General features: G+C 42.0%; 1 protein-coding gene across 1 annotated transcript in view; it reads left to right on the forward strand.

Annotated features, from left to right (window-relative positions):
• Window positions 1-3705: 3705 nt before the first annotated feature.
• Window positions 3706-26949, forward strand: part of LOC107386809 (transcription factor COE1-A) — a 109155-nt gene continuing 85911 nt past the window's right edge. Inside the window, exons 1-6 of the mRNA XM_054731097.2 lie at window positions 3706-4409; window positions 4959-5115; window positions 5780-5843; window positions 6370-6425; window positions 15052-15125; window positions 21201-21269. Of these exons, the coding sequence (XP_054587072.1) occupies window positions 4282-4409; window positions 4959-5115; window positions 5780-5843; window positions 6370-6425; window positions 15052-15125; window positions 21201-21269 (548 nt within the window). The 5' untranslated portion in view covers window positions 3706-4281. The remainder of the gene's footprint in view (window positions 4410-4958; window positions 5116-5779; window positions 5844-6369; window positions 6426-15051; window positions 15126-21200; window positions 21270-26949) is intronic.

Consider the following 26949-nt stretch of genomic DNA (forward strand, 5'->3'; position numbering starts at 1 on the left):
AGTATGGTTCCTCAAGGACTTGGGTTCCAGAGCTGCTAAGGTGAGCCAGACACATTACTTATTAGTCACACCTCAGATTTATTGCAAAAAGCTAATAGCAGCTGATTGTGATATTGTTGAGTGCATGTAAAATCACATTTGAAGTTGGTATTTGTCCACATTTTGGTATTTATTCACCATTAAGAAGAAGAAAATATAATTTCTGTAGCGCCTCTCAAGATAAAAATCACGAGGCGCTTCACAAAAACAAAAAATGTAAAAATATAAAAAATAATTTAGAAAATGGTTAAAAATATATTAAAATGAGCAAAAAATAGACAATTGTGATTAAAAAATGTTAAGAAAGAGAGAGAGTGAATAGGAAAGAGGGAAATCAGTGGATCCTGAGGAAGGTGGAATAGGTGGGGAGAGCAGAATAAAGAGAGAGTGATGAAGAAGGTCATACAAAAGCCAGCTTGAACAAGTGAGTCTTCAGCTGCTTTTTAAAGGAGACCACTGAGTCCACTGATCTCAGGCTCAGGGGGAGAGAGTTCCAGAGTCTGGGGGCCACAGCAGCAAATGATCTGTCACCTTTGGTCTTTAGCCTGGTGCACTGTACAACCAGTAGGCTTTGATCACTGGACCTCAGGGACCTGCTGGGGGTGTAGGGACTAAGAAGATCACCAATGTAAGATGGTGCTTGTCCATGTAAGGCCCTATAGACCAGAACCAGGATCTTGAAATGAACCCTGAAGTTGACTGGCAGCCAGTGAAGCTGGAGGAGAAGCGGGGTGATGTGGGTGTGTTTGGAGGACTTGGTCAGAAGCCGAGCACAGGCTTTCTGAACCACCTGTAGACGGTTCAGGGAGGTTCTGCTCAGACACGTGAAAAGAGAGTTACAGTAGTCTGAGCGTGAGGAGATGAAGGTGTGGATAACTGTCTCAAGTTCAGAGCGGGACAGAATGGGACTCAGCTTTGCAATGTTCCTGAGATGGAAGAAGGAAGAGCGAACAAGAGAACTGACATGAGAATCCAGGGTGAGAGCTGGGTCAAAGGTCACGCCAAGATTCCTGACAGAAGGTTTGGTGTGAGAAGCAAGCTGACCAAGAGAGTCTCTGACTTTAGGAGCCAGCTTGTCTGGGGCACAGATGAGGATCTCAGTCTTATCTTCATTCAGCTGAAGAAAGCTCCCAGCCATCCAGGGTTTGATAGAGTCTAAGCAGGAGTGTAACAGCTGCAGCTTAGACATCTCATGGGGCTTAAAGGAGATGTGCAGTTGGATGTCATCTGCATAAAGATGGTAGGAGATTCCTTTGAAGGAGCTCAGGATGTGCTGAAGAGGAAGCAGATAGAGGAGGAAGAGCAGAGGCCTCAGCACAGAACCTTGTGGGACACCATGGGTAAGAGAGGTGGTGGAGGACCTAAACTTGGAGACGGCCACAGAGAAGGAGTGCTCAGAGAGATAAGAGGAGAACCACTCCAGAGCAGATTCTGATAGGCCTACCCAGTCTCTCAGCCTCTCCAGTAGCAGGTGATGGTCAACAGTGTCAAAGGCTGCAGTCAGGTCCAGCAGGACCAGAACAGAACAGTCCCCTGCATCACTGTGAGTCAGAAGGTCATTAGAGACCCTAAGAAGAGCGGTTTCAGTAGAATGAGCTCTACGAAAACCTGACTGGAAGCTATCATAGATGTTATGTTCATCAAGAGCAGCTGTGAGTTGTTTAGCCACAACCTTTTCCAAGATCTTGGAGATGAATGGAAGTTTAGAGATGTGTCTAAAGCTGCTATGGAGAGAGGGGTCGAGACTTGTTTTTTTAAGAAGTGGGTGGATTACAGCATTCTTAAAGTAAGCAGGGACCTGACCAGAAACCAGAGAAGCATTAATTATAGAGAGCACGCTGGGACCGATGGGCTGAAAAGCACTTTTTAAACAAAGATGAGGGTAAGATGTCGAGGGGGCATGCAGAGGTCTTCATAGAGTTAGCTCAGGCAAAGAAACAGGAGCAACGCTATCTAGGATGATGGGCCTGGTTGGAGTCGGGAGAGGCGGCGATAAGGCTGAAGGAGAGATGCTAGATCTAACCTTATTGACTTTGTTCACAAAGAAAGACATTAAGTGCATTATTATTTATTAATATATTAATTATAAAATATTTTTATTGTTATACTTAATATTTTTATTTATTAGTATTATAGGAGTGAGAATTGGAGTTTTAGACCTATTGCGCAAAACAGACACGAGATGGCGCTATTGTGCCAATTTTGCACTCGCGCCACAAACCAAACCATCTAACTCTCGTGCACAACGTGCACACACACACACACACACACACACACACACACACACACACACACACACACACACACACACACACACACACACACACACATGGATGGACGCTCACGCGCGCGCGCCGGAGAGATCGTGTCGCAGCTCCGTGGGGACTCCACGCGCGCTCATTTCTACATTTCGGTGTTATTTTTAAATCAGATGTGTTTTATTTGTTGTACTCTTCAGACTGCTCGTGGTTTCTGAGCTGTTTTGTGTTTGTTTTTGAGTGTATTTAAGACTTGACCCAGCCTAATATTTGTAATAAATTCGTATACATTTCAGCTGAATTCATAAAAACTCACCGAAGAGTTTTATTATTAAACTGAAGAGATAAAAGTTTCAAGGTGTTTGTAAAAATCTACAAGATTGAGTTTAATCATAAACTTATTTTTTAGCGTACGACCCGATAGATATTATTATAAATATTCTGAGGCGTTTCAGAGCCTGCCGTCTTTATTTTTCTTCTAAATTCGGGATGATCTTGTCGTCCGAGTGCATCTCATTCTTCTTAATCAAGGTCAAGAGCGTTTTCCAGCAGTATTTGGGAATAAAACCTTGGAACTGCGCCAGATCTCAACCTGCCAATCATTTCCTCGCGCAGGCAGCGAGCGGATTAATCCGGGAGTTGTTGACCTTTTGCACTTTAACAGATCAATACACTATTTTATTTTCAACGTGTCATCTCTCATTGTTTGTATTTAGTTTTGGCTTTCCCCTTAGCGGTGTGATAAATAGTTTCAAATAACAGATGGTGCCAAAGGGAGAGACAAAGCAGGGAAATCTGGTCGCAATTATCCTCAATTATGTTCATTGTTATTTTGAGCTAATTATTGTTATTGTCGCGTTTGTTTGTGTGTCTTGCGGCAGGGGTGCAAAAAAAGCGGGCCTGCGGGAGACAATAGGAGCAGGAATATGTTGCGACGATGAGAAATGGCTTTCATAAACGAGCCTGAGCGACCGGTGGTAAATAAAAGTCAGAGTTGGATCAAATTCCATCCAAACTGTATTTATGGAGGAATTTAGACTGTTTTCTGTTTTGTTCATCATCTCTGGTCCCGTTTGATTCGGGTGATACTGGTTCTGGATGTGAAACGGATGATTTAATTCAATTCTAAGAGACTTTTATTCGTGCGTAAAACACTGGAGAGATGCGTAAAGATCCAAAAATAGACAACTTTGCCCTTTAGACGTTGTTTTTACACATTTATTCTGCTGCAGGTGATCATTTTCAAACTTTAATCCCATGAAGACACAGGGAGCAGGTACCTGCAGTGGAGGAGGAGGACAGAGCGCTGCTCTAGCCTTGATTGGGGGCGTCTCCCCCTCTCTCTTCCACCCCCTCCCCTCTTTTCTCCTTTCTCGTTCCCCTCCCACCCCTCTCTTCCTCGATCACTCTCTCTCTCTCCCTCTCTCACTCACTCACCCCACACCCCTTAGGGTGGGAGAAGCCCATGCTTGCTTCTCAGAGAGGGTCCTTTGGGAAGAGTCACAAAGCGATTCCGTCAGAGCAGCGAGGAGTCATCCGCGTCGGACATCACCGACTCTACAGCGCGTCCTGGATCACGGGACTGAGGCAAAGCCGGGGACAAAAGAGTGAAGAGAAGAAGAAAGAAGTGCCAGACAATGATGACATCCGATCCGGGCGCTGGTGGATCTCTTTTTCTGCCCTTCTGACAGCTCAAACTTTGGATCTTAGCGCGTCGGGATTGACTTTCAGCGTGGAGTCAATTTCTGTTCCTGTCATCCTTTAACGCCGAGATTTAAATGTTTGGACACTTTGGATCTCAGTTCTCTTGTGTGATTCGCGCTCAGTTGTAAGATCCACTCCATTAGCTGGACCAGAGGAATAAAGAGCGCAGTGCGTGATTTCGGCAGAGGCGCACGCAGTGGCGGACAGGAGCGCTTCCGCGTTGATCCAGCAGCGGGACAAGCGCGCATTCGGGAAGAGAGACAACAGCGCACGTTCGTTCATGTTTGGGATCCAGGAGAGCATCCAGAGAAGCGGCAGCGGCCTGAAAGAGGAGCCGCTGGGAGGCATGAACGTCCGGAGCTGGATGCAAGGGGGTGGCGTGCTGGACGCCAACACGGCCGCCCAAAGGTGAGCGTTGCTCGGGTGAATCCCGAACAAAGAGCGCCTCTGGCTTGTTTCCTGCGAGGATCCAAGCTGCTGCTGTCCGGAGGAAGGCTTTTGGATTTAAAGACTCAGACTGGAGAATAAAGTTCTTTTCTTCTAAATTATTTCACATCACTCCCTGTCATCACTCAGTGTCCGCACGTGGTCTGGATTACCACGCATAAAGTTTCAAGATGGGTTTTGAGTCATAAAAAGATCAAAGGGAATAAAATGTGAAATTATTGCTGGTGGTTCCAAATGAAGTAAAACAGATTATTGTATTTGTAAAATTTTAAATGTATACATTATTTTTTGACCTCTTAATTTTCGATTCATCTACAATTCCTGGTGTTTTTTCTGCATAAGAATAAATCGAATAAACGTGGCGGCCTAAAAATCAATAAAACTAATCAGAATAAATCATAACAATTTAAAGATACTCATCAAATTTTAATATTTTTTATGGCACTTTCTGGTTAGAAAAAAATGGTCTTTTTCTATAACAGCGACTCGTTCTCGTCTGTGTGTCCGCAGTGGAGTTGGCCTGGCCCGGGCTCACTTTGAGAAGCAGCCGCCATCCAACCTGCGGAAGTCCAACTTCTTCCACTTTGTCCTGGCTTTGTACGACCGGCAGGGACAACCGGTGGAGATCGAGAGGACCAACTTCGTGGATTTCATCGAGAAAGAGAAGGTGAGACAAAAATGGATCACAGGCCTGGTTATTTATTCATGTGGGGTTAGATTTTAGTCTTGTCATTAAAAACGAGACACAATCGTGCTTTCGTTATTATTATTATTATTATTATTATTATTGTTATTATTATTATTGTTGTTGTTGTTGCTGCTGCTGCTGTTGCTGTTGTTGTGTAGAAAAAGGCCTGAAATTAAATCCACCCAACCCCCCCTAAACGTAGATTCATGCGTTCATCCAACATTCTCTACACGTTTTAAATGTTTTTTTATTTACAGCTCGGTCCAACAGAACCACTTGTTCTAAATAAACAACAGCGCCGCAACCTCCCCTTCAATTATGACATCGCGATGCTGCAGCTGCGGGACAACTCCATGCTGGATTTATTATTCTCCCTCCCTTCTAAAACATAACAACAGAGGAATTAAATCAGGAAAAACTCCACAACGACACGATGATTCCATGAGAGGGAAATTACAAGGCTGCGTTTTATTTAATATATCAGCTGCATAAAATCTCATTTTTATTTATTATGACTCTGCTCTGGATACTATACAATCTACGCGTGCAGACAGAATATTTATTTATTTATTTATTTATTTATTTATTTATTTATATTTAAACGTTAAACAGCTGGGGATGTGTTGTATGTGTGTGTGTTTAGGAGACAAGCGGAGAAAAGACCAATAACGGGATTCATTACAGGCTGCAGCTTCTGTACAGTAACGGTGAGTGGCCTGACACACACGCGTGTACACACACGCGCGCGCACGGAGGCCTGGCACATGTTGATGCTCACAGAACAGATTTTGCAGAATCGTTAAAACAAAAAGAGGGTTTTTATTTAAATATCTGAGGCTGACATGTGGCGTAAAAACTGAGACAATTGTGATACTTTTGAAAAAGTATGTTTGCAGAATTTTTCTGCAGTTTAGAATAGATATTAAGTATTTGTCTGGTGGCTCTGAAAAGATGAAATGTGTCAGACTCCACCTCAGCTAAACATAATTTAGTTTCTACACTGCACCCCTTTTGCCTAATTAAGAAGTAACTCTTTTAAAAAGGCAAATATATCCACATTTTATTAATAGTAACATGTTTATGCATATATTTTCTCAAAGATCTTACAAATATGTACAGTTTTGTAAATCTGTTGCTAAGATCTGCAAGAATGATCAGTTTTCTCTTCTGTTAAAGTCACTTCATCCTGACTTTCTTTGTCTCGTATAAGTTTATCTCTTGTTTCCTCTTCAGGCATCAGAACAGAGCAGGACTTCTACGTTAGACTCATAGACTCCATGACTAAACAGGTAAACATGAACACACACTTTTATACACACACACACACACACACACACACACACACACACACACACACACACACACACACACACACACACACACACACACACACACACACACACACACACACACACACACACACACACACACACCGACAGCAGTCTGTCACCTCTCCTGTTACCTCACTGACAATGAGCCGCTCCACTGATCCACCGCCTGCCTGTACTGTAACTACACACACACACAGATGAGCATTTATGTGTGTGTGATTCAGCTGGTGGGTGTTCCTACAGTGTGCGTGTAGGTGGAGATGCACACACACACACACTGCATGGCTGCAGGCGTTTTTTTCTGTGCTTCTCTTGCTGTGATTAGAGCGAGGAGGCAGCGAGCGGGTGTTGAGGAACAGGAGCATAAGTCTGCTGTTCACGGTGGGAAGTGGCACCTCTGGGATTTGTTCTGCTGAGAAGGAAACTGTTTCTGATCAGATCCACTTTGGCTGCTAATGTTTTTTGTTTATGTTCATGAGGAAGATTTAGGACAAAAACACAGAAAGTTTTACCTTCATTTGGCATCAGGTTAACATAACTTAGTTCTTGTTCTGGGAAACAGGATGAAAATGGTCGTGTGAGTGTGTGTGTGTGTGTGTGTGTGTGTGTGTGTGTGTGTGTGTGTGTGTGTGTGTGTGTGTGTGTGTGTGTGTGTGTGTGTGTGTGTGTGTGTGTGTGTGTGTGTGTGTCAGACAGGGTGTGAGGAGCCAAGAAGCCATGCTACACACTGAATACTCGCTAATGTGACTCCATGCAGGCTCTGACAGTCTCACATTACTGCTGCCACACTGCACCAATCTCTCTCTCTCTCTCTCTCTCTCTCTCTCTCTCTCTCTCTCTCTCTCTCTCTCTCTCTCTCTCTCTCTCTCCACAAACTTAAATGTACAAAAACAATCAAATGCATGTTATTGCTGTGTGTGTGTGTGTGTGTGTGTGTGTGTGTGTGTGTGTGTGTGTGTGTGTGTGTGTGTGTGTGTGTGTGTGTGTGTGTGTGTTGTTCCCATGGAACATTAACAGGTGGTCGAACCAAAACAGCCATGCGGTTGGCTTTGTTGGTCAGTGATGTCATGGCCGCTGTCTTCCTAGCCACACACACTCATTGTTGTCCTGCCAAACTGGAAAAATGAAAACACACAGCAGCTCAGAGCTTATTGTTTTTTTATTATACATTTGAAGATAAAAGCAACACTTTGCTCTTTAAATTTCATGATACAAACCTAAATCTGTCTCTTCTCATGTCTATTTGACATAAAACACACTCACACACCAGAGAACAGTCCAGATTTTCATGTTTTATGTTATTTTCTGCTCTAAACTTGTGGAATGGAATGGAAGGAATGGCTATGGATCTTTGCATTTTTGTTCCCTGTGCAACTTTTCAGTCGTTGTATGTTGAATGTAACAGAAAACACGACAAAGCTGGACTTAAATTATTTTGACCACTTTTATAAAACCTTTAACTCATTTTAGTTCATTATTACCTTGTTTTTGTTTTCTGTCATCACACTCACTCTGACACGGCTTTTAAACATGCTAAACAACAAGAGCCTGACAAGGCAAACATCTTTTTTAAATGTGTTTTAAGGAGCTTGCATGTAGGCATCAGACGAAAGCACCAACAGCAGAATCCATGGACCAAGGCTGGGTCTTATTAAAACCAAAAATCCTGCCCCGCCCATCTAGGAGAAAAACTTGGGTCCACACCACCGCCTTTTCTAGCCTAGAAATCCATACCATCAGTTTGCTGAAGCAAAAGGGAACGTCTAGCAATGCTCCATACCCACAGCCATCTGGTGCCGGGCCAATCACGGCGCTCTATCAGTCAGCTGGGCGGGATGTTGGTGCAACTGAGCGTAACTAAGATGGCGATAGCTTTGTAGCGGTCCAAACACAGCGCTCTGTTGGTGGCTGGGATGTTACTGCAACTGAGCAAAAAAACAAAGATGGCGACGACTCGTTTGAGATAGCTTTGACATCAACTTTGGACTATTTTGACTTGGGCTGTCCTCTGATTCAAGAGCAGATAGAGGTACTTGAGTATAAGTGGGGTATTACGGAGTGCTCCATTGACTGACGTCCATAGCGGAAAGTACGTCACATTGTTAGTTATCCAATAGCATTTGGAGACATTTTGAAAGATAACCGTAGATCCCGCCCCACGACTGAGAGCTGTCAAGGCCGTGTCCAGACTATATTCATGTTTAAGGGTGGTTTGTCAGGCTACTTGTTTTCGGCCAAAAGAGCCAATGCATTATGAAGCACATTCATAGGCATGCCAAGTCTCTAGGGGGCAGTAGTTCCCCAAATGTCTTTGTCTTTCCGCGAAAAACATTTTTTCACCTGTTGTCTTCTACACAGAGCAGTAATTGAGCTTGGATCAACAAGCAAATGTAAACACATTTCTGTTGCAGGCGGTGACGTTATGAAACCTGAAACAGCGAATCTGCTGCAATTTGGTCTGAGCTGTTGACTAAATTATTTTTTGTTGCAGCCAAGCTAGAAAAATATCTTCATTTTGTGCGGTACTTGGCTACGTGTGTGCATGGTCGTAGTGAAACAAAGGACTATTTATACAGACGGAGATGATTAGCGGATGTGAGACAGGTGGGCAGGTTTGCAGCTGGAGAACAGGTGTGTCGGATTAAAGGAGTGAGAGTATGAGGAAAACAGGCAGGAAATGGCACAAGGAGTAAAACTGAACCAAAACTGAGGACAAGAAAGTATTTACAATGAAAAAGAGAGCAAGGTGTCAAAGAAACGTGTCAATGCTCCACTCTAAACATCTTCTAACCACTTCTGTTGTGCCACCTTTAAAAAAACTTCTCCCAAAAGAGCATCACGAGTTCAACACCGTCGTCTTCTCACACCAAGAGCAGTTTAGCCGCAGCTGCTTTCACAAACAGCTTCTGCTAATCTGGGGGGTCTAGACGCGGCTACAGCAGTAGCATACCTATTACATATGACGTTAAAGACCGTTAAAGTGCAGAAATAGAAGAAGATCAGGGAGGATAAGGGAGAAACAGTTGCAATGAGGTGTAACGTGCTAGCGGCCGCACTGGATAAACTGCATGGATCACATTTAAAAGCTGAAGACAAGTGCTGGGAATATTTTCACTCAGCACGTGGAGCGTAAAGCCCTCGGAGGAGCGTTCACCGTTTCAGAAAGTCTAAAAACAGAGGCAGTTGGTGAAAGATGGCACCTAAACAGAAGCCAGTTGGAAAGCAGGTGGTCTGGGGGTGATGTTGTGACTTGTTTTATTCCATATTTCATGTCATGAACTCACCAACATGCAAATTGGATGTTTCAGCAACAAGCATGGATGTTTTCACTGTGAAAAGCAACCGAAAGTGCTTTTGATGTTGCTGGAGACCATCTTCTGTTGAAATCTTTGTAATCCTGTAATTTTTTATGAACAGTACAGGTTGACTGCAACATTTGGCACTCGGAGCTGGCACCTATTCTAATTACTGCTCTATTTCGGGACATCTACCTGCTCTGAAAGTGAGCACTAATTGAGTTAAATGGGGGACACGGGCGCGTCCCGGTCTTTTGGAAGCACGGTATGGCGTTTGTTGATCACAGCTCTGTCCCGGAGAATAAAGAGTCCTGTCACTGTGGCTCTGCTGGATCACAAGCTCACAAGTCAAACTGACACTAACGCAGGAGGAAGTGTGTTCCCCGCTCGATGGATCCTTGTTTACATGCCACGCGCATCACGTTACTTCAAAAAGGAGGAGAGAGCAGCAAAGATGAGGTGTGAAAGGCCCGGTGAGGCAGAGGGAGGGAGAAGACAGAGGTGGGAAACATGATGAAGGCAAAGGAGAAGAGCGGGGAAAGTGACAGAGATGACAAGAGCACGGGATGGGTCGGCAGGAGGAGTTTCGCATTTGTACCAGAGCCTGTCACAAAGGGTGGCTTAAATATTATGAGCAAATTATTTTTAGAATGTCAGTTTACATCACCATTCAGAAATCTGGTTACCAAACAGGAAAGCACATGTTTTTTTAATCCAGAGCATCCTCATGACGAGTCAAAGAATAAATAAAATAAAATAATAAAAAATTAAACAAATAAATTGGAAAAGGAAAAAAATACCGACTACTTCTCAGAAATTACTTCTCAGTAACTGTGATTTTGCAAGACGCAGCAGCTTTATTTGTACAGCAGATTTCATACACAGAAGCAGTTCTATGTGCTTTCCAGGAGCAAGAACATAAAATTAGATGTAAGAATAGGATAAAAAGACAAAGCTGATGCCATCTGTGAGCAGCATTATAGCTAAAAGCAGCTTCAGTCTGTTTGGTTCTGACCTGGAGTTCTCCCAGCTGACTGTTTCATAAGAATATCAGAGCTCTGCTGGGGGTATACACAGCAAAGACATTGACTACGTTTACATGCAGCCAATATCCGGGTTATGATCGGGTTAAGGTCGGTATTCGGGTTTCTGAGTTGATCAGAATAACCCGTTTACAAGCATAAATAGATAGAGCTACCCCTAACTTGCATAACCCGATATAAATGCGGACGTTGGGGTAGCGTCAGGACGTATGGACTACATCAAGATGCAATATGCGTCATATTTCGCTGTCTCTGTACTTTCGGCCTTCAACAAAAGACATAATGTTCATACTTTTCACCAGACCGATGAAGACAGAGGTTTGCTCGTCACTCCAAAAGTGTGGTGCTGTGCCGCGACTCGCCATGTTGCTCCCAACTTGTTGTTTGCTTCCGGTGTTCTGGCGCATACGAGACGCCTCGCTACTCAAAAGACCAAGATTCCTTGCGAACAGAACATGCGCAGAACACACGCTTTGATGGGGATATCCCGATATGCGTTTACACGACCAAACATTCTGGTTAGAAAAGGGTTACCCCAGGTGTAGTAACCGGGTTTTTAAAAACCCGGTCATGAGCATATCCGGGTTTTTGCCGGTGTTTACATGGCCCTGCGGAACCGGGTTATTGTGAATATTCGGGTTTTAAAAGGGTTACTGGCTGCATGTAAACACACTCATTAACTCTGGCCCCATGCTATTGGGTGATTTGTAAACTAGTAGAAGTACTTTGAAATTGATTTTGTAGTTTACTGGTAACCAGTTTAGAGATTTAAGAACAGGAGTGATGTGCTCTCTTCTCTTGGTTCTTGTTAAGACTCTAGCAGCAGCATTCTGCTTCACAGCTTTTTTGGAAAGACCAGACAAAAGCCTATTGCAATAGTCCAGCCTGCTGGAGATGAACGCATGAATGAGTTTCTCTAGGTCCTGTCTGGACACGAGACCTTTGAGTCATGTGATCTAATGAAGAAGATAAAATGCTGATCTAGTTATAGTCTTAATGTGACCAGTATGACACCAAGATTTCTAACCTGGGTCTTCATCTTTATTGCCAAGTCAAGCAATAACCTCCGTCCTATCTTTCTTTCAGTAACTTCAGTCTTGTCTTTGTTGGTGGAGGAAGTTTGATTGCATCCAATCATTGACTTGCTCCAAACACTGACAGAGTGAGTCTAGAGGACCACATTCAATAGGCTATAGAGCTAGGTAGGTCTGGATGTCGTCTGTATAACAATGGTAGGTAATGTTATTATTGCACATATCCTGACCCAGGGGAGCGTGTAGAGCAGTGAAGAGCAGTGGTCCAAGAATCGAGTCTTGGGGGACCCCAAAAGTCATGGTGATCAGCTTTGATTTGTGATCGTCAGTGGAAACAACATAACCCCTGTCTTCGAGATATGATCAGAACCAACGCTGGACTGTGCCTGATAGTCCCACCCAGTTTATGAGCATATCAAGAAGGATGTTGTGGTCCACAGTATCAAAAGCTGCATCCAGATCAAGCATCATCAGGGCAGAAGTTTTGCCTGAATCTGTATTGATGTGATTGTCATTTAATACCTTAATCAGTGCAGTCTTCTGCTGGATTTCTACAAGAATATTTATAGAAAAATAGAAGTGTTTTTATTTATTTATTTATTGGGTTTATACTGGTTTATCTGTTGCCAAAAGGGGTATAAACACTGGGAACCATCAGGAAATAATGCTTCCAAGCAGTAATGCACACCAAAATAAGCTCAGAGTAATACACAGTAATCTATAACTCGTAATACTACACAGCCTACTGATATCAGAGTAACAGAGCTAAACGAGCTCAGGTCAACACAGAGAAAACTGAGCTCAGAGGAACATAAACTGTAGTAAAGCAGCTTAAAGTAGGGTTGAAATAAACATAGTTATTTTTTTTTTAATTATTGGTTAACTGACACAATATTTATGATCATTTAGAGCAGAATGGGAGCCCAGGAGCTTAGAAATGTGTCGTTTATTATTTAATATGAAACCATATGTTTTATAGACCCTGATTACAATTATTACCTGAAAGGTTCTGTGTGTGTGTGTGTGTGTGTGTGTGTGTGTGTGTGTGTGTGTGTGTTAGTGGGGATAGTGATGAAATTACTGCATCCACGGTAAAAGTTATTTTCTTGAAATGGTTTTAAAAGCAACACTTTTCTTTGTCTGAATCAACCGTTAGCTTGTTTGGTTCTTTTAACTGACCAGACTCCGTCGTGTTTACATTAACTGTAATCAGGACTCTTGCAGCTCCAGTGCTGATGGATGTGGCCTGCAGACATACTCCTAATGTTCTGGTTGTTAGATCAGCCTGTCAACATTTCACCTCTAGCTGAGGCTGTTTCAGAGGTTTTCGTTCTGGATCATTATTTATTGTATTTTCTAGATCGAGTTACTATTTTGAAAAAGTTAGTCTAGCATTAGCAGAGCCAGCGTGTTTCTACTTTCTGTATCGCATTCCTACTTGGATAGCCTTAGTGTGCACATCCCATGAGTCCTGGACCACCAGGAGCCTTTCGGGCTCATTTATGTGTCAATACTTTTTCAGCAGGCTGTGCATTCATGAAAAATTGTAACTGACAAGAGCCTGAGGTTCTGAAACACACAGGGTCTCCAGTTCCAGAAAACACAGAAGGCCCCAGAGACAACTCGCTGTTAGAAGGAAATGCTGTAGACTACAGTGATGTGGGCCCCAGACTGAACAGGTACCATAGCTGCTCTACATTAATGCTACAGCAATCCAAACTGTCTTCTGGGGGCCAGAAGCTTCCACAAATGAGGGGCTCTATCTCTGCCAGTCTTCCCTCCCGGTGGAGCCCCACAGGGAACCTTCAGGCCTGGGGGCTCCTCGAAGGACAGTCATTTCTCCTCCAAGTTTTGTGCAAAAGACGTTTTAAGAAGGCGTCTGAGGTGTGTAGCAGTCGGATACTTCGTTCAGCTTTACCTGCTATCATTTATAAATGCTTTCAAAATATATATTAGATCAAAATAATGACTTTTACTTCATGATGAATCTAATATTTTGAGTTTAGTATAAAAACAACTCATTCACTTAAATACAGAGTATTCATAATAAAGGATTTTGGAGGTACGTTGTTAAACCTCCACCGCAGGAACTTAACTTCCTAATGTTTACCTGATGGCAGCAGCTAGTCTGAACCCGAGCTGAAGATTATTACAAAGGACAGAGAAACTTCTTGGCTGTTCCCTGAGAAAAGTGAGCTTGCCACTCGCCGAGACTTTCTGCAGCTCAGAATGACAGATCAAACAGACTGGAATAGACCAAAGACAGACACGACGCGCTCGCAGATTGATGGAGAACTTAGTGGTGTATGACTTATGCCTGGGCTTTATTCTGAGCCTCCTTACACAACCAAGAGTGTCACATAATGGAAGCAGTTGGCACATCAGCTGGAACAGATTTTCAGAAGCAGAAAGTGTGGCCATTATGAGTACCCAAGTTAATTTTCTGTTAGACGTCAGAGATTCACCTGCTCAGCACGCCAGCTGACGAGACGTGATTGTTTTGTGTGTGTGTGTGTGTGTGTGCCAGAGGGTGTGAGTGTGTAAAAGTGTTACTGATGAACAACGCTTGTCGATGTGAAGTGGGAACTAACCTGTTAACCCTTAACAACACTTCTCTTCTGTTCCTGTTGTGATGTGATGGAAAACAATTATTTAACAACACAAGAAACAGAAATGAAATTTGCAGTTTGGCTTTGTGTATTGGCTTTGATCTGTGCTGTAAAATGTTCTCATCATCTGGCACTGGTGTGGTAGATTTAGAGTGCAGTGTACTGAAAAGAAAATGCAAATATGTTTTTATGCATGCATGCATCGGTGCAGGCAGGGGCTGGCACCTTTCAGCAGGTCTGAGTGACAAAATAGCTTCACTGCTTGTGCAAAAAGGTGTTTGTTGTGAAACGTTTAATTGCAATGCAACAGAAATTTACTATTTCACACTAAGAGCATCTCAGGATGTGGAAACGTAGCAGGAACAAACCCAATTTGGAAGCGCTCAGAGCTTCACAACTGCTAACACACCAAACAGGTTCCAAATTTGAGGATCCAGTCATGTTCCAGTAGGTCATGTAGATTCAGAAAAGTGCATCTGGGTCTTATTCTACTTGTTCTGCATTTTTAAAGCAACGTATCAATGTGTTAACATAACTGTAGACTCCCCTTTTCTCTGAAGATGAAAACAAATAATTTTTTATGATGTCTGTCTCTCTTTTAGCCAATTGTTTACGAAGGCCAAGATAAGAATCCAGAGATGTGCAGAGTGCTGCTGACGCATGAGATCATGTGCAGGTGAGCGACGCAAACCTCCTCACAACTTCCTCTTTACCTCTTTGTTGGTGTGCAAAAAGTTCTCACAAATCACCTTTTCTTGTACATTTTACATTTAAATTGCCAACCTCATTAACCCCCCCCCCCCCCCCCCCCTCACACACACACACACACACAAGGAAGGCAAATATGTTGAAGAACATTAGTTTGGGCTTTCACAGTCGTTGCTTTAATTATAACCTAAAGATGAATTTCTTCTAAAGTAGGTTAGGAGGAGAGTAATCTATTTTTAGAAGCATTTTACCATCCATTCCAATACAACACAAGATGTGCGAGTGTGTGCGCACGCATGCGTGCATGTGTGTGTGACGCCTGGTTAATTAGGACACAGAGAAACTCATTAGTCAATCTGAACCCTTCTGTTGTTCTGTGGCTAACAAATGGGCCTCCTTCCACAATCTGACTATAAAATATAAGCACACACACACACACACACACACACACACACACACACATATATGGAGAAGTATGCATGTGCACGCTCAGGCCTGCACAGCACTGTTATAAAAATTCAAATGTAGCACATTAAGTTGTTCTTATTCCCTGGCCTTGCCACTGAACAGTATTTAACTTTAATATAAATTGGGGTTCATCTATATGCACAAGCAGGAATTTCAGCAGGGAAATCATATTTTATTCTATAGCTCACTGAATATTCCTCTGGCTGCTTCAGCTGCACAGCTTAATGAAAAATTTAATATTCTGAAGTGATTTACAAGGAATTTAGAAATAAACTGTACTTGGCAACTTGTTGTCCGTTGTGTGGGGAATAAATTGTTGGGACCCCATGAGTCTCGTGCAACACACAGGTCCCTGTGCGGCTTTCTGACCATCCTGCAGGATTATTCAGAAGGAGCAACAGTGCAGAGAGCCGAGGGAATATGGAAGCTTGCATATTTCAACAGCAGCTGAGGGCAAAGGTCCTACATGCTGATTCTGCAACAGGGGCGCTGTTAAACGCTGAATGTGTATACGCTCAATAAACGCAACTTATTGTCATGGTTCTGTTTTACCCACATCCCATCAGAACTGCCAGGGGACAGTTTTGGCTATTTTAGCATTCACAAATTGATTTTTCTGTTGAAAATTAAAGCTCAAAAAGAAACTGTCATGGTTTTAGGAATAAATTTGACCCACATACACAAGAAACTGAAGAGACAGTGTAATTACAAAATGTTTATTTTCAGGAACTAAAAGGCAGGTCAGTAATAGGCTGGGTTCTGAATCTGGAGGTTAGGCCACCGGTATGAAGAATACAGGAGGTTATGAGCGGAATGAGGAGGAATAGAGGACAGTTGGAGACATCTTACTGGGAGGAGAATGAAGGTAGTTGCTGGAGAGGTGAGCAGGGCCAGGGCTGTAGACCGGTGAGTAGGTGCTGGAGCTGCTCAGGTGAGTAACAGGTACCAGGAGAATGATAAAAGCGGAGATGACTTTCGGTGAAACATTGGAGGGGTGAATAGGAGACGCACGGGAAGATGTCAGAGCGGGGGGAAATCCAAAAGCCAGGGAGTTAAGCAGCCGTGGTTCTGGAGAAGGGGAAGAACGCAGTCGAGGCGGTTCTGAAGGGCTGAAAGCGTCAGCTTGGCTTGGGATCAGGGATCCTGTGGACGTAAATGAAGGCAGGTCAGGAACAGGCAAGGTTTTCATGTTAGATAATCAGGACTGGTCCAGGTGGCTGGATGTTACCACGAAGGCAAACAATCTGGCAGTAAGTGGCTTTTCCCCTGACTCCTTTACTCCTCCCGTCTTGATTAGCTGATCAGCTGCAGGTGAGAGAGGTGACTCTGCTGCAGAGCTCTTTAGCTGGGAGGTGTACGCCTGAGCGTCTCCATGAGCCCTCCAACAACCTGTGGATGAAAGAGCACCTCCCACAGCCCTGGGACCTGACAGACACTGCTGTTTTCCTTTTACATAACAGCTAATGTTATTAGCGCTTCAGATGCAAACATCCATCTGAACCAATAAATAGGGAGACAAAAGCCTTTTGACATGTTTCCCTAATTAATGTTGATGAAAACACTTTAATACATTTCTGTTGGACATCCATCAGCTGGACAAACTGGTTAATAAACCACATTCTATAAATAACTAAAAATATAACTTAAAAGCTAAATTACCCTCATCCCATCTACTTTTGTACTGCCACCTTTGTACTTCATTTGTAACATCTTCCTCCTCCTCCTCCTCCTCCTCTTCTGCCCTTCCTTAATCTCTGCTCCCCCTCCTTACTTGGTCTCAGCCCGTTTTCTCATTTCCTCATCTCTCCACTTTTGTTCATCTCTAACTTCTCACTGATGCAGAGCCGTTCTGCGAAAGTTTCCGCGCGGTGACCCAGTTCACAGCGCAGCAGAAAGCAAATGACAGCACGAGCTGGGAGAGAGTCAGAGAGGCAGATAGTGGAGACAATGAGTAAGGTGTAACGTGTCAGTCCTTTTCTTTCCACCTCTGCCATATGTGACAGTGGGAAACCAGAGATGTCTCCCCTTCATCCTCTCCCCACCCAAATCCATCTTTTCTCCTCCTCTTTCTTCCCTCATCCACCCTTTCCTTTTAACTCCCACGCTTTCACTCTTTCATTGCTGCTCACCCCCCGCCAGGCTTTATCCTCCACCCTCCTGCTTCTACCTTTATTCATAATTGATGCAGGCAAAGAAAGCCTCATTGACACACTTGTTGTACACGTGTGTGAGTTTTTCTGAGCTTGCCAGTTTTGTGCGTCCCACCCACAACGCCTTTGAGCTCGCCTCCAAGTCACCTGCTCACCAGTGCAAACGTGACACCAGTGGAGGTTATCATGTACCAACTTTAAACTCTCTCAATCTGAAGTCATTTTCATTTAATTCTATAAATCGTTTACATTTCCTGGACAGTGGTGCTCCAAGAAAAATGTTATGAGGGGCCAGCGAAGGTTTTAGGGTGGCAGTTCTAATTGATCCCTGTGGTAACTCTTAGCCTTTAGCTGTGGATTGCATCACTCCTTCCTTTTTTTATTTAATGCAACATGCAGCCAACACGTCTACCTCAAATTTGAAAAACTAAAACAAAAAACAAAACAAAAATAAAAACATTTGAGTTATTTCAATTAGTTTTTATTTCAACATTTATTGTTTAGCCTTTTAGAACAGTTTAATTTGCCTGTTCCTGTCTTTGCAAAATCATATATAAAAGTAATGATATTTATGCTTCTTTTTAAAAAATGGTGAACAACCAAATATTTATTTACTATTTATTATTTCCTTACTTTCTGAAAAATATGTGTTAAAGTGGGGGATCTCTTTCCTGGGGGCCAGTGGGGTGGCCAGCAATTTTCCAGGGGATGGGCCTTGTCCACCCCCTTGGGGGCACCACTGCTACTGACCAAAAGCTGAGCTGGTTGAAGTAACTGTGTGAAGCTGAGTGACCGAGGAGCTGAGGGATGGACAATGAGAAATGACACAAGGAGCTAACAAACCGGAAACCTACTGAAAAAAGAAAGTAAAGATTTTATATATATATATATATATATATATATATATATATATATATATATATATATGTATGTATGTATGTATGTATATATATATATATATATATATATATATATATATATATATATATATACATACATATATATATACATATATATATATATAGATAGATAGATAGATAGATAGATAGATAGATAGATAGATAGATAGATAGATAGATAGATAGATAGATAGATAGATCCTAAGCTCTTGAAATCAACCAAAACCCAGAGCTGTGAAAACTGTATTGAACATCGTGTTAATGAGCTTAAGAAACTGATTTTATGAGTGAAATCTGTGGAGCACTGTATTCTTGTCAAAGCGCCATGGTTTAGCAGTAATTTCGGTTTTGTGTCATTCATTTGATCAAAAGGATCACAAAAAATAATTTTTACAAGAAACACTTTCCACAAATCCAAAAGGGTTCAAATGAAGGCAACTTCATGACCTGGTTGACTGACAACCTTCACCAGCATACTTTCCACAAACATTGTATTTGTTAAACATTCATATCTTTAATTCATGCCATATAATGTATTTATACTTAGAAACCACCTCTGGAGAACTTATTGTTCCGAATAAACCACATGAGCATTTAATGATATTTAGGTACTTATTGTTTTATTAAAGGGGACATATTATGACTTTTTCTTAAGCTATAATAGTTCTTTGGTCGGTACTAAAATGTTAAATGAAGCTCTTCACACAAAATCCCGGTTTTATTAAGTACCTTCCAGAATGAGCTGTTTTAGGGCGCTTTCACTTTAAAGTCTTTTTTCCAAAACAATGCCATCAATTTGCTGCAACGCCGTGGCGGCATCAGAGAGCTTTTAGGTCGTTCATAAGTGGTCAGACCGTTGTGATAATGTGACACAATCTTGTCCTTTTTACAAAAGATTAGGCGATGGCGGCATAAAGGGGGTATGGTGGCGGTCCCTGGGCTGCTGCGGACTTTTGTTTATCTTGGACATAACTTTCTTTTTATTGTGATCAAAGCTTTTTCTTTTCTTTTTAAAGTTTTTTCAACATGCCGCTCCTAAAAGTGTCTGTCCTCCAGAGTTTCTGGAGTTTCTGGAGATTTGAGCTCCAACTCTAACGGAGAAAGGCTCCTGGAGCTCTGCAGCGCTCCAGTTTGCCGTCTCAGCTGATTTTGGTCGAAAAGCAAAACTTACGGCCCGTGTTTACTTTCATTTTCTATTTAGTTGCCGGCCGGAGCTCGGCAGTAACTTCCCACGTCATCATGATACCTCCCTCCATTGCGCCAAAGCAATTACCGTAATATCACTACCAAGGGAGCCAGAACAAATGCCACAAACATGTCGGCATGGCGCTTTTATAAGACACACGTTGTGGTAATATTATGCTGATTTCCTGGCACAGTGTACCTCGTAAAAAGGGCTTAAGAAAACAGGGTGGAGCTGGCCATGCCCACCCCTCCCCGCAGGCTGCTTAAAGCTGAAAAGCTCCTATATCTGGGAGGGGCTCAGAGTAGAGCCGCTGCTCCTCCAGCAACAGCTCTCCGCTGCATGTGATAGGTGGTTAAATTCTAATTTCCCTGTTTGTGACATCACAAACAGGGATTCATTGAAACTGCTTGTTTTAGGCACATCATTCCTAAAACCAAACACTGACAGAAAACAGATGGATTGGTTTTTTTCATGTTAGAAGTCTTTAAGGAGGCTAATAGAGACCCACATGGCTGTGAGTTTTACATAGTTTGCATATGTCATGTAGCAAATGCATGTTTTGTGAGTTTTATGAGATAACATTTAATATAAAAATATTTTTTTACACAGTCAGACACTGCTTTATTCCCAATAAGATGTGTTTGCTCTGCAACAGTGTTTGTGGGTGTCAAAATAACATCGAACAGAATTACAAAAGTACAAAACTCAGCTAAAGAAAAACTGAAAATTCTTCAAAAAGACAAGAAATATTGATGAAGACCACAGGGAAAAGTTGCCCTGACTAACACAAAAACTTTTCTCACTCTTACACAACAGAAAAAACACATTTTACCCTGAAATGAATATCTCTGGATTGTTGGAGGAGGTTAAAACATCTACATCAGACAGGAGAATCTAAGTTGAAGTTCAAAACAGACGTTTTCTCAACACACATCTAAGCCACGTATAGTTTCATTTACCAGTGTTCTGAGCATGAACCCATTACACCATGAGACTTTTGTACACATCCCAGAGCCTATTGTGTTCCCCCAGATGGCCACTTCCTCTAACATCCAGTGGATTTCTTTGAGGAGCTGCCGTGCGTTCACTTTCTGTGTCACAGAAGCCTATTTTTATCTTGATCCACTCAACAGACTCAGTAAAACTCCTGTTGGCCTGTTTTCCACAATTTTGATCCGATGTGAATTTTTTTAATAACCTCTCTATCTGTTCTGTCAAAGTGCATTATGAGCAGCAGCGCTCCGATTCAAATGTCTAGTTAGGAACTTTCACACGAGGCAGGGAACTTTCTGTATGTCGCTCACTTTGCACTGTCTTCTTCTTTAACTCTCTTTTCTTAGTCGGTGCTGTGACAAGAAGAGCTGTGGAAACCGTAATGAGACACCCTCAGACCCTGTTATCATCGACAGGTACTGGCTTTCCCTTGCCCCTATCTTTTTCCTCTCCCACACACACACACACACACACACACACACACACACACACACACACACACACACACACACACACACACACACACACACACACACACACACACACACACACACACACACACACATGCTAGAAGAGTGCTCTGACCTGTCTGAATGGCAGCACGGGATGGGATTTTTGTCTTTTAGGCTTCAGATGTAAAACAGAGTAAAATATTTGTGGCACAAGTTTAGCATTTAAACAGCAGGACTCAGCAGTATTCACATGTGGAGCAGCATTTTAAGGTTCTTGAACGTAGAAGTGCAATGTAGAAACAATATTGAGCTTTGCAGCGGCTCTGCTGCAACCTCAAATGTGGCTCATAAACACACTTTCTCAGATTTTCCCTACATGATGCAAAAACACACGATGTTCATGAGCAGAAATGGCCATTTCCTTCAGTCTCATGTTTGTTAATAAAAGAGAAGGAATGAAGTTATCCATTCTTTCACACTCACCAAACCTTTATTCTTTCTTTCACTCATGCAGCAGAACAGAAATTTGGGTCACAAGCAAAAGGAAAAAGGTGCCTGAGAGAAACTTGAAAAAACATCCAACCACCTTTCAGACTGATTTATTTTGGTAGTTGTTTTAACCTCCGTATAAGCACCACACACACACACACACACACACACACACACACACACCTGTGTGTGTGTGTGTGTGTGTGTGTGTGTGTGTGTGTATGACTGACCCATGTTATTAGCAAAGACGTTATTTTTTAATGCAGCAACTATTATAACTCACACTTTACCTAAATGTGCTCTGATTTCTTCTGTATCTCAACAAAGTTTGTGTTGCTGTCATAAATGCATCTCCAGATATAATTAAAGGAGTTGTGTCACCTGTCTAACATGTTTCACATAAAAATAAAATTTAATTTTATTCATACAGAAAATAACAAGCTGAATTTTTGCAGGACACCACTTTACAACAAGACTCCCCTTTTGTTAATTAATTAGTGGTGGATGAAGTGATGAATGACATTAAATCCTAAAACATATGGTTACAAATGATCATTGTGCCTACAAGGTAGCAAGTCAGTCTGAAATGTTTCATCTAGCATCACTGGAGATTTGGCTCACAGTCAGTTTTGTGTCTTTCTCTAATAAACGCATAATAAACATTTATTAATTTTACAAGTTACAGATCAATTAATAACACATATATGAACTATTTATTAACCATTTATAAAGGGAGCCTTATTGTAAAGTGGCACCAGATATGGCAGCTGTAAGTTTGAAGGTGAAGCTCCGCCCTCTCCATATAAACAAATAAAAACATAAATCAGGTCTATTTCTCTAGCTTTTGACTTTCATTAATCAGATGCATGTACGTTGTACCTTGCTCAATGTGAAAACATTCATTTAAATGCATTTGTATTTGTAATTAGCTACTAAATTCTTGAAAAACAGACAAGTACACTGTAAAAATGGAAAGTTGAATTTAATTAACCAACCACAAAGCATGCATATAAAGAGTAATATACATTGTTGTATGATGGTATGTTAAAAGTAAATATGTGAATTTGCTCTTTACATTTAAAGACTGGAAAACCTTTTTTTATTTGTTTTTATTGAAATACGATCTATCACGCTGAGTTTTACATGCAGGCTGAATGTTAAAAAGGTCTTCTATTATTATTCCCACAGGCACAGCAGTAGCTTAGGAGGTAGAGCGGGTTGTCCAGTAGTGGGAAGGTTGTAGGTTTGATTTGGCTCCCACCAGAGAATCCTGCTGTTGTGTCCTTGGGCAAGACACTTAACCCAAGCTGCTTGCTGGTGGTAGTCAGACGGACCGGTGGCGCCAGTGTTTGGGAACTGCTTCTTCAAACTTGTTGCATCAAATCAGCGAATAAAATGCCTGATCGTAGCTAATCATTATTCATTTTTTTCTAATCTTTTTTGTCAGATCGGCACATTTATGGGTTTGGAGACATGAATGTTTTTTAATTTAATACATATTTTACATTCATAAAATAACACTGAATTAAATCACCTGACTTTTTCTTTTCAGGTCATGAGATTTCTTTCATAGGTGATCTACATAAATACACTTCATATCATTCTTTCCATACCTCAGATTTGTGTGTTTTTTCTCCTGTATGTGTGTGTTTGTATACACTGAAAAATACTTGTTTTCTGTGTTTGTCTCTGACATCTCAGCTTACGTTCCTTTATATTTAAATGCCCAGAAGGTGTTTAGGTAAACGTGTAGGTCCGCGTGAGTCTGGACGATTGTAAAAAGATGAAAACACATTTGAAATATTAGACAGAAACACACAAAAACAATAGGAATGCTATTGTGTGAGTGTTTGTGAATTGCTGTGAATGTGTGTTTATACGGGTGTGTGTGGGTCATTTGACAGGCCTGATGCAGAGAAACAGAGTGAAATCTGGGAGATGTCAGGGAACTTGGTCAGGAAGGAATGTCAAGGTTACTGTGAATACCGTGGGATATTTCCTGTCCCCCCCCCCCCCCACCCCCCCACCCCCCATTTTGCAGCAGTTCACAGCATCCTGATGCAACATCTGGACCTCTGCTGTCTGACCCAAACATGTGGACTGAGAGACAATTTTATAAGTGTCACTGATTGTAAACGCAATGAAAGCTAAAGTCACTTTAAAAAGTAATATGAATAGTTTAATCAAAAGAAAAATGTAACCACATTTTATGACCTGGATGGACGTTTAATGATGACACAGACTGCTTAAGAACACCTAAGCTAACTAAGAAATCCAATCTGTCAAAACGTTCACAGGAGCATGAGAAGGAAATGTGAAAATTAAGGTGAGACAACACAATTAAACACGCAAGTGCTGCTCAGATGCTGGAGATTAACAACAGAGCTACAATAATATCTATTTTAAAGGAAATTCTATAAAACGTATCAAAACAGACATTTGTTTAATTCTAATAACAGTTTGTTATCATGTTTCACTATGACATAGAGCAGGGGTGTCAAACTCAAACTCACACGGGGCAGAAATGAAAATCTGGGACAAAGTCGCGGGCCAAACTTCATATTTTTTGAAAAAGTGACGGCAAATTTGCACATTTTCTTCATCAACATATATGCAATTTTGAACCTTTTAATTTGGAAACAAACTTTTTTTCGCATTAACACTGAATGTAGAATAACCAAATTACACACGAGCAAGTCGGTTTTAAATAAAAGGCATCAGTGGTATTCATTACTTGTGGTATATTCAGCATTTTTAAAAGCTATTCAGGATTTATGTTTTCTTGTTTATTAATTTTTCTTATTTTTTATTCTCCTTTTTTTCTCCTGTAATACGTGTCATCGCTGCTGTGACGTCTAGCTTTCCCCACTGAGGAACAATAAAGGGATTTTCTATTCTATTCATCTATCTGCAGCCTTTCCACTTCCTGTTTACTGTAGGTTAAATCTTTTCTCACGGGCCAACAACAAAACAAAAATATCATTTTATCTTAAATGAAAATGCAACATCTCACCTGTTAACTTTCATGTTTTGGAGCAGAAAAAGAGCATCAAACCAACATATTTAAAGCTCAGTTTGCTCCACTGGTTTACTGTGATGCTCACCTGTTCCAGCCAGATACCTGCATCATGTGGTTGATCTGAGCTGAGGAGGAGACTCCTGTTGTTTTGTTCATCTTCATCATAATAATGACAACATTAGATGACAACAGGTGCTCACATAGGTTTGTGCTGATGAACATGTCTGAGCAGCTTGACCACGTTGTTGTGTGTCGGAGAGGAAACATAAAAACTACAGCAGCCACAGAGTCATGTTTATTTGAGTGTGTCATATTATTACTTACAAGTCATGTAGCAACAAAGCCAGGTCACCATCAGTCCATGTTTTTGTAGCCTTGTTTAGCTCCGTCAAACTAGTGTAGCCCATGCCGCGGTTCACTCGGTTTTAGATTTTTGCTTTTCTCCTTGTGCTTTTTATTGACAATCAGCATACTGAAAATGCTAACCATGAAACTGTAAGATCAAACGTGACCTAGAAGTTATATAAGAACTATGGGAAGCGTAACATAACCTTTCTCACACTTTAAAAAGTTTCACACGTTACAGTTTGTACAATGAAAAATACAAGAAGACTTGATACAACTATTTATACTTAAATTTTATTGACTTTATTCCCAATTAGAATCAATTTCAAAGCCTTGCTTAAACATAAAATGCATGAAATCATGAGAAACCAGAGTGAATATTCGTTCTGCTGGTCGCTGCGTTTGTTTTTGGGAACTAACAGATGAAATTAAAAATCTTCCAAGCAGCTTGTTGCTTGGTATCAGTGAAGATGTCAGTCTGCGTGTGTATTTGTGTGACTGACAGCTTAGCCGTCACTGCACGTGTGGATGTGTGTGTGGGTGTGATCAGGAGTGTGTGTGTGGCCCAGTCGGTCCTTGTTGTGGTGCAGTCAGCGTCTCACTTGTTTCTCAGGGTTAATATAAGGTTAACGACATGCAACGATATCCTATCATACGCCTGCTTGACTCCTAAAGAGCCACATTCCCTCTCCACTCTGAGGGTGTGTGTGTGTGTGTGTGTGTGTGTAGCTTTTTCATGTATCTTAATGTTTTCTGAAACAACATCCACATTTTCTCCCACACATCCTTTTCTCTGCTCCTGCATCTTACTCCTCATTTCCATCGTTCCTCCACATGTCTTCATCCTTTTTGACTCTGTTTCAGTTTCTCTGCGGCCCTCGGGGGTTACCTTCCTCACTGCTCAGCTCACTGCATGTTTAGACTTCTACAATTGGCTTAATAAGCTCAGGCTGAGTGAGTGTGTGTGTGTGTGTGTGTGTGTGTGTGTGTGTGTGTGTGTGTGTGTGTGTGTGTGTGTGTGTGTGTGCTCGTGGGCTTTGGTGTCAAGACTTGAGAAAGGGGGTTTGTGGGTGTTATGTGAACCAGTGTGTGTTGTTTCCCAGTGTAAGGGGGCTCACATGAACCTGGAGGTTTAAGAGAGTTCCCAGTGTGTGTGTGTGTGTGTGTGTGTGTGTGTGTGTGTGTGTGTGTGTGTGTGTGTGTGTGTGTAGTCTTGGGGGTTAAGAGGGGTCGAAGATTGAGGAAGGGGTGGTGGGAAAGAGGAAGAGCTGGAGGAATGGTAGCACTAGGAGGTGATGATGATGAGACAGCATTTACAGGGAGTAAAGAGAGGAAGGAGGAGGAGGAGGAGGATGGAAGCTTGATGAGGCAGATGAAGGAGAGGGAGGAGGAGGTGGAGGAGCAGAGAGAGATTTGTTTCGTAGAAAAGGAGCCTCAGTCTGGGGAGTCCTGTCAATCAAAGGGCGTTGGGTAGAGGAGGTAGGGGTTCTGTCAATCAAACTGGAGGAGGAGGGAGACAAGGGGGAGGGGAAGGAGGCGAAGAAAGGCAACAGAGGGAGCGAGAGGGATCTTCTAAACGTTCTCTTTATATTTCTTCTCTTTGTCTCCTCCACTATCTCTCTCTGGTTTGTCCTAGTTACCAAAATATCTCTGCCAACCCGGTATGTCACTGTTACTGTTCACTCAACTGTCACTGTCTGACACACACACTTGTGTAGTAAGTTGTAATAGTCACACACACACACACACACACACACACACACACACACACACACACACACACACACGCAC

This window comes from Nothobranchius furzeri, chromosome 10, assembly GCF_043380555.1.
Source record: "Nothobranchius furzeri strain GRZ-AD chromosome 10, NfurGRZ-RIMD1, whole genome shotgun sequence".
Lineage (NCBI taxonomy): Eukaryota > Metazoa > Chordata > Actinopteri > Cyprinodontiformes > Nothobranchiidae > Nothobranchius > Nothobranchius furzeri.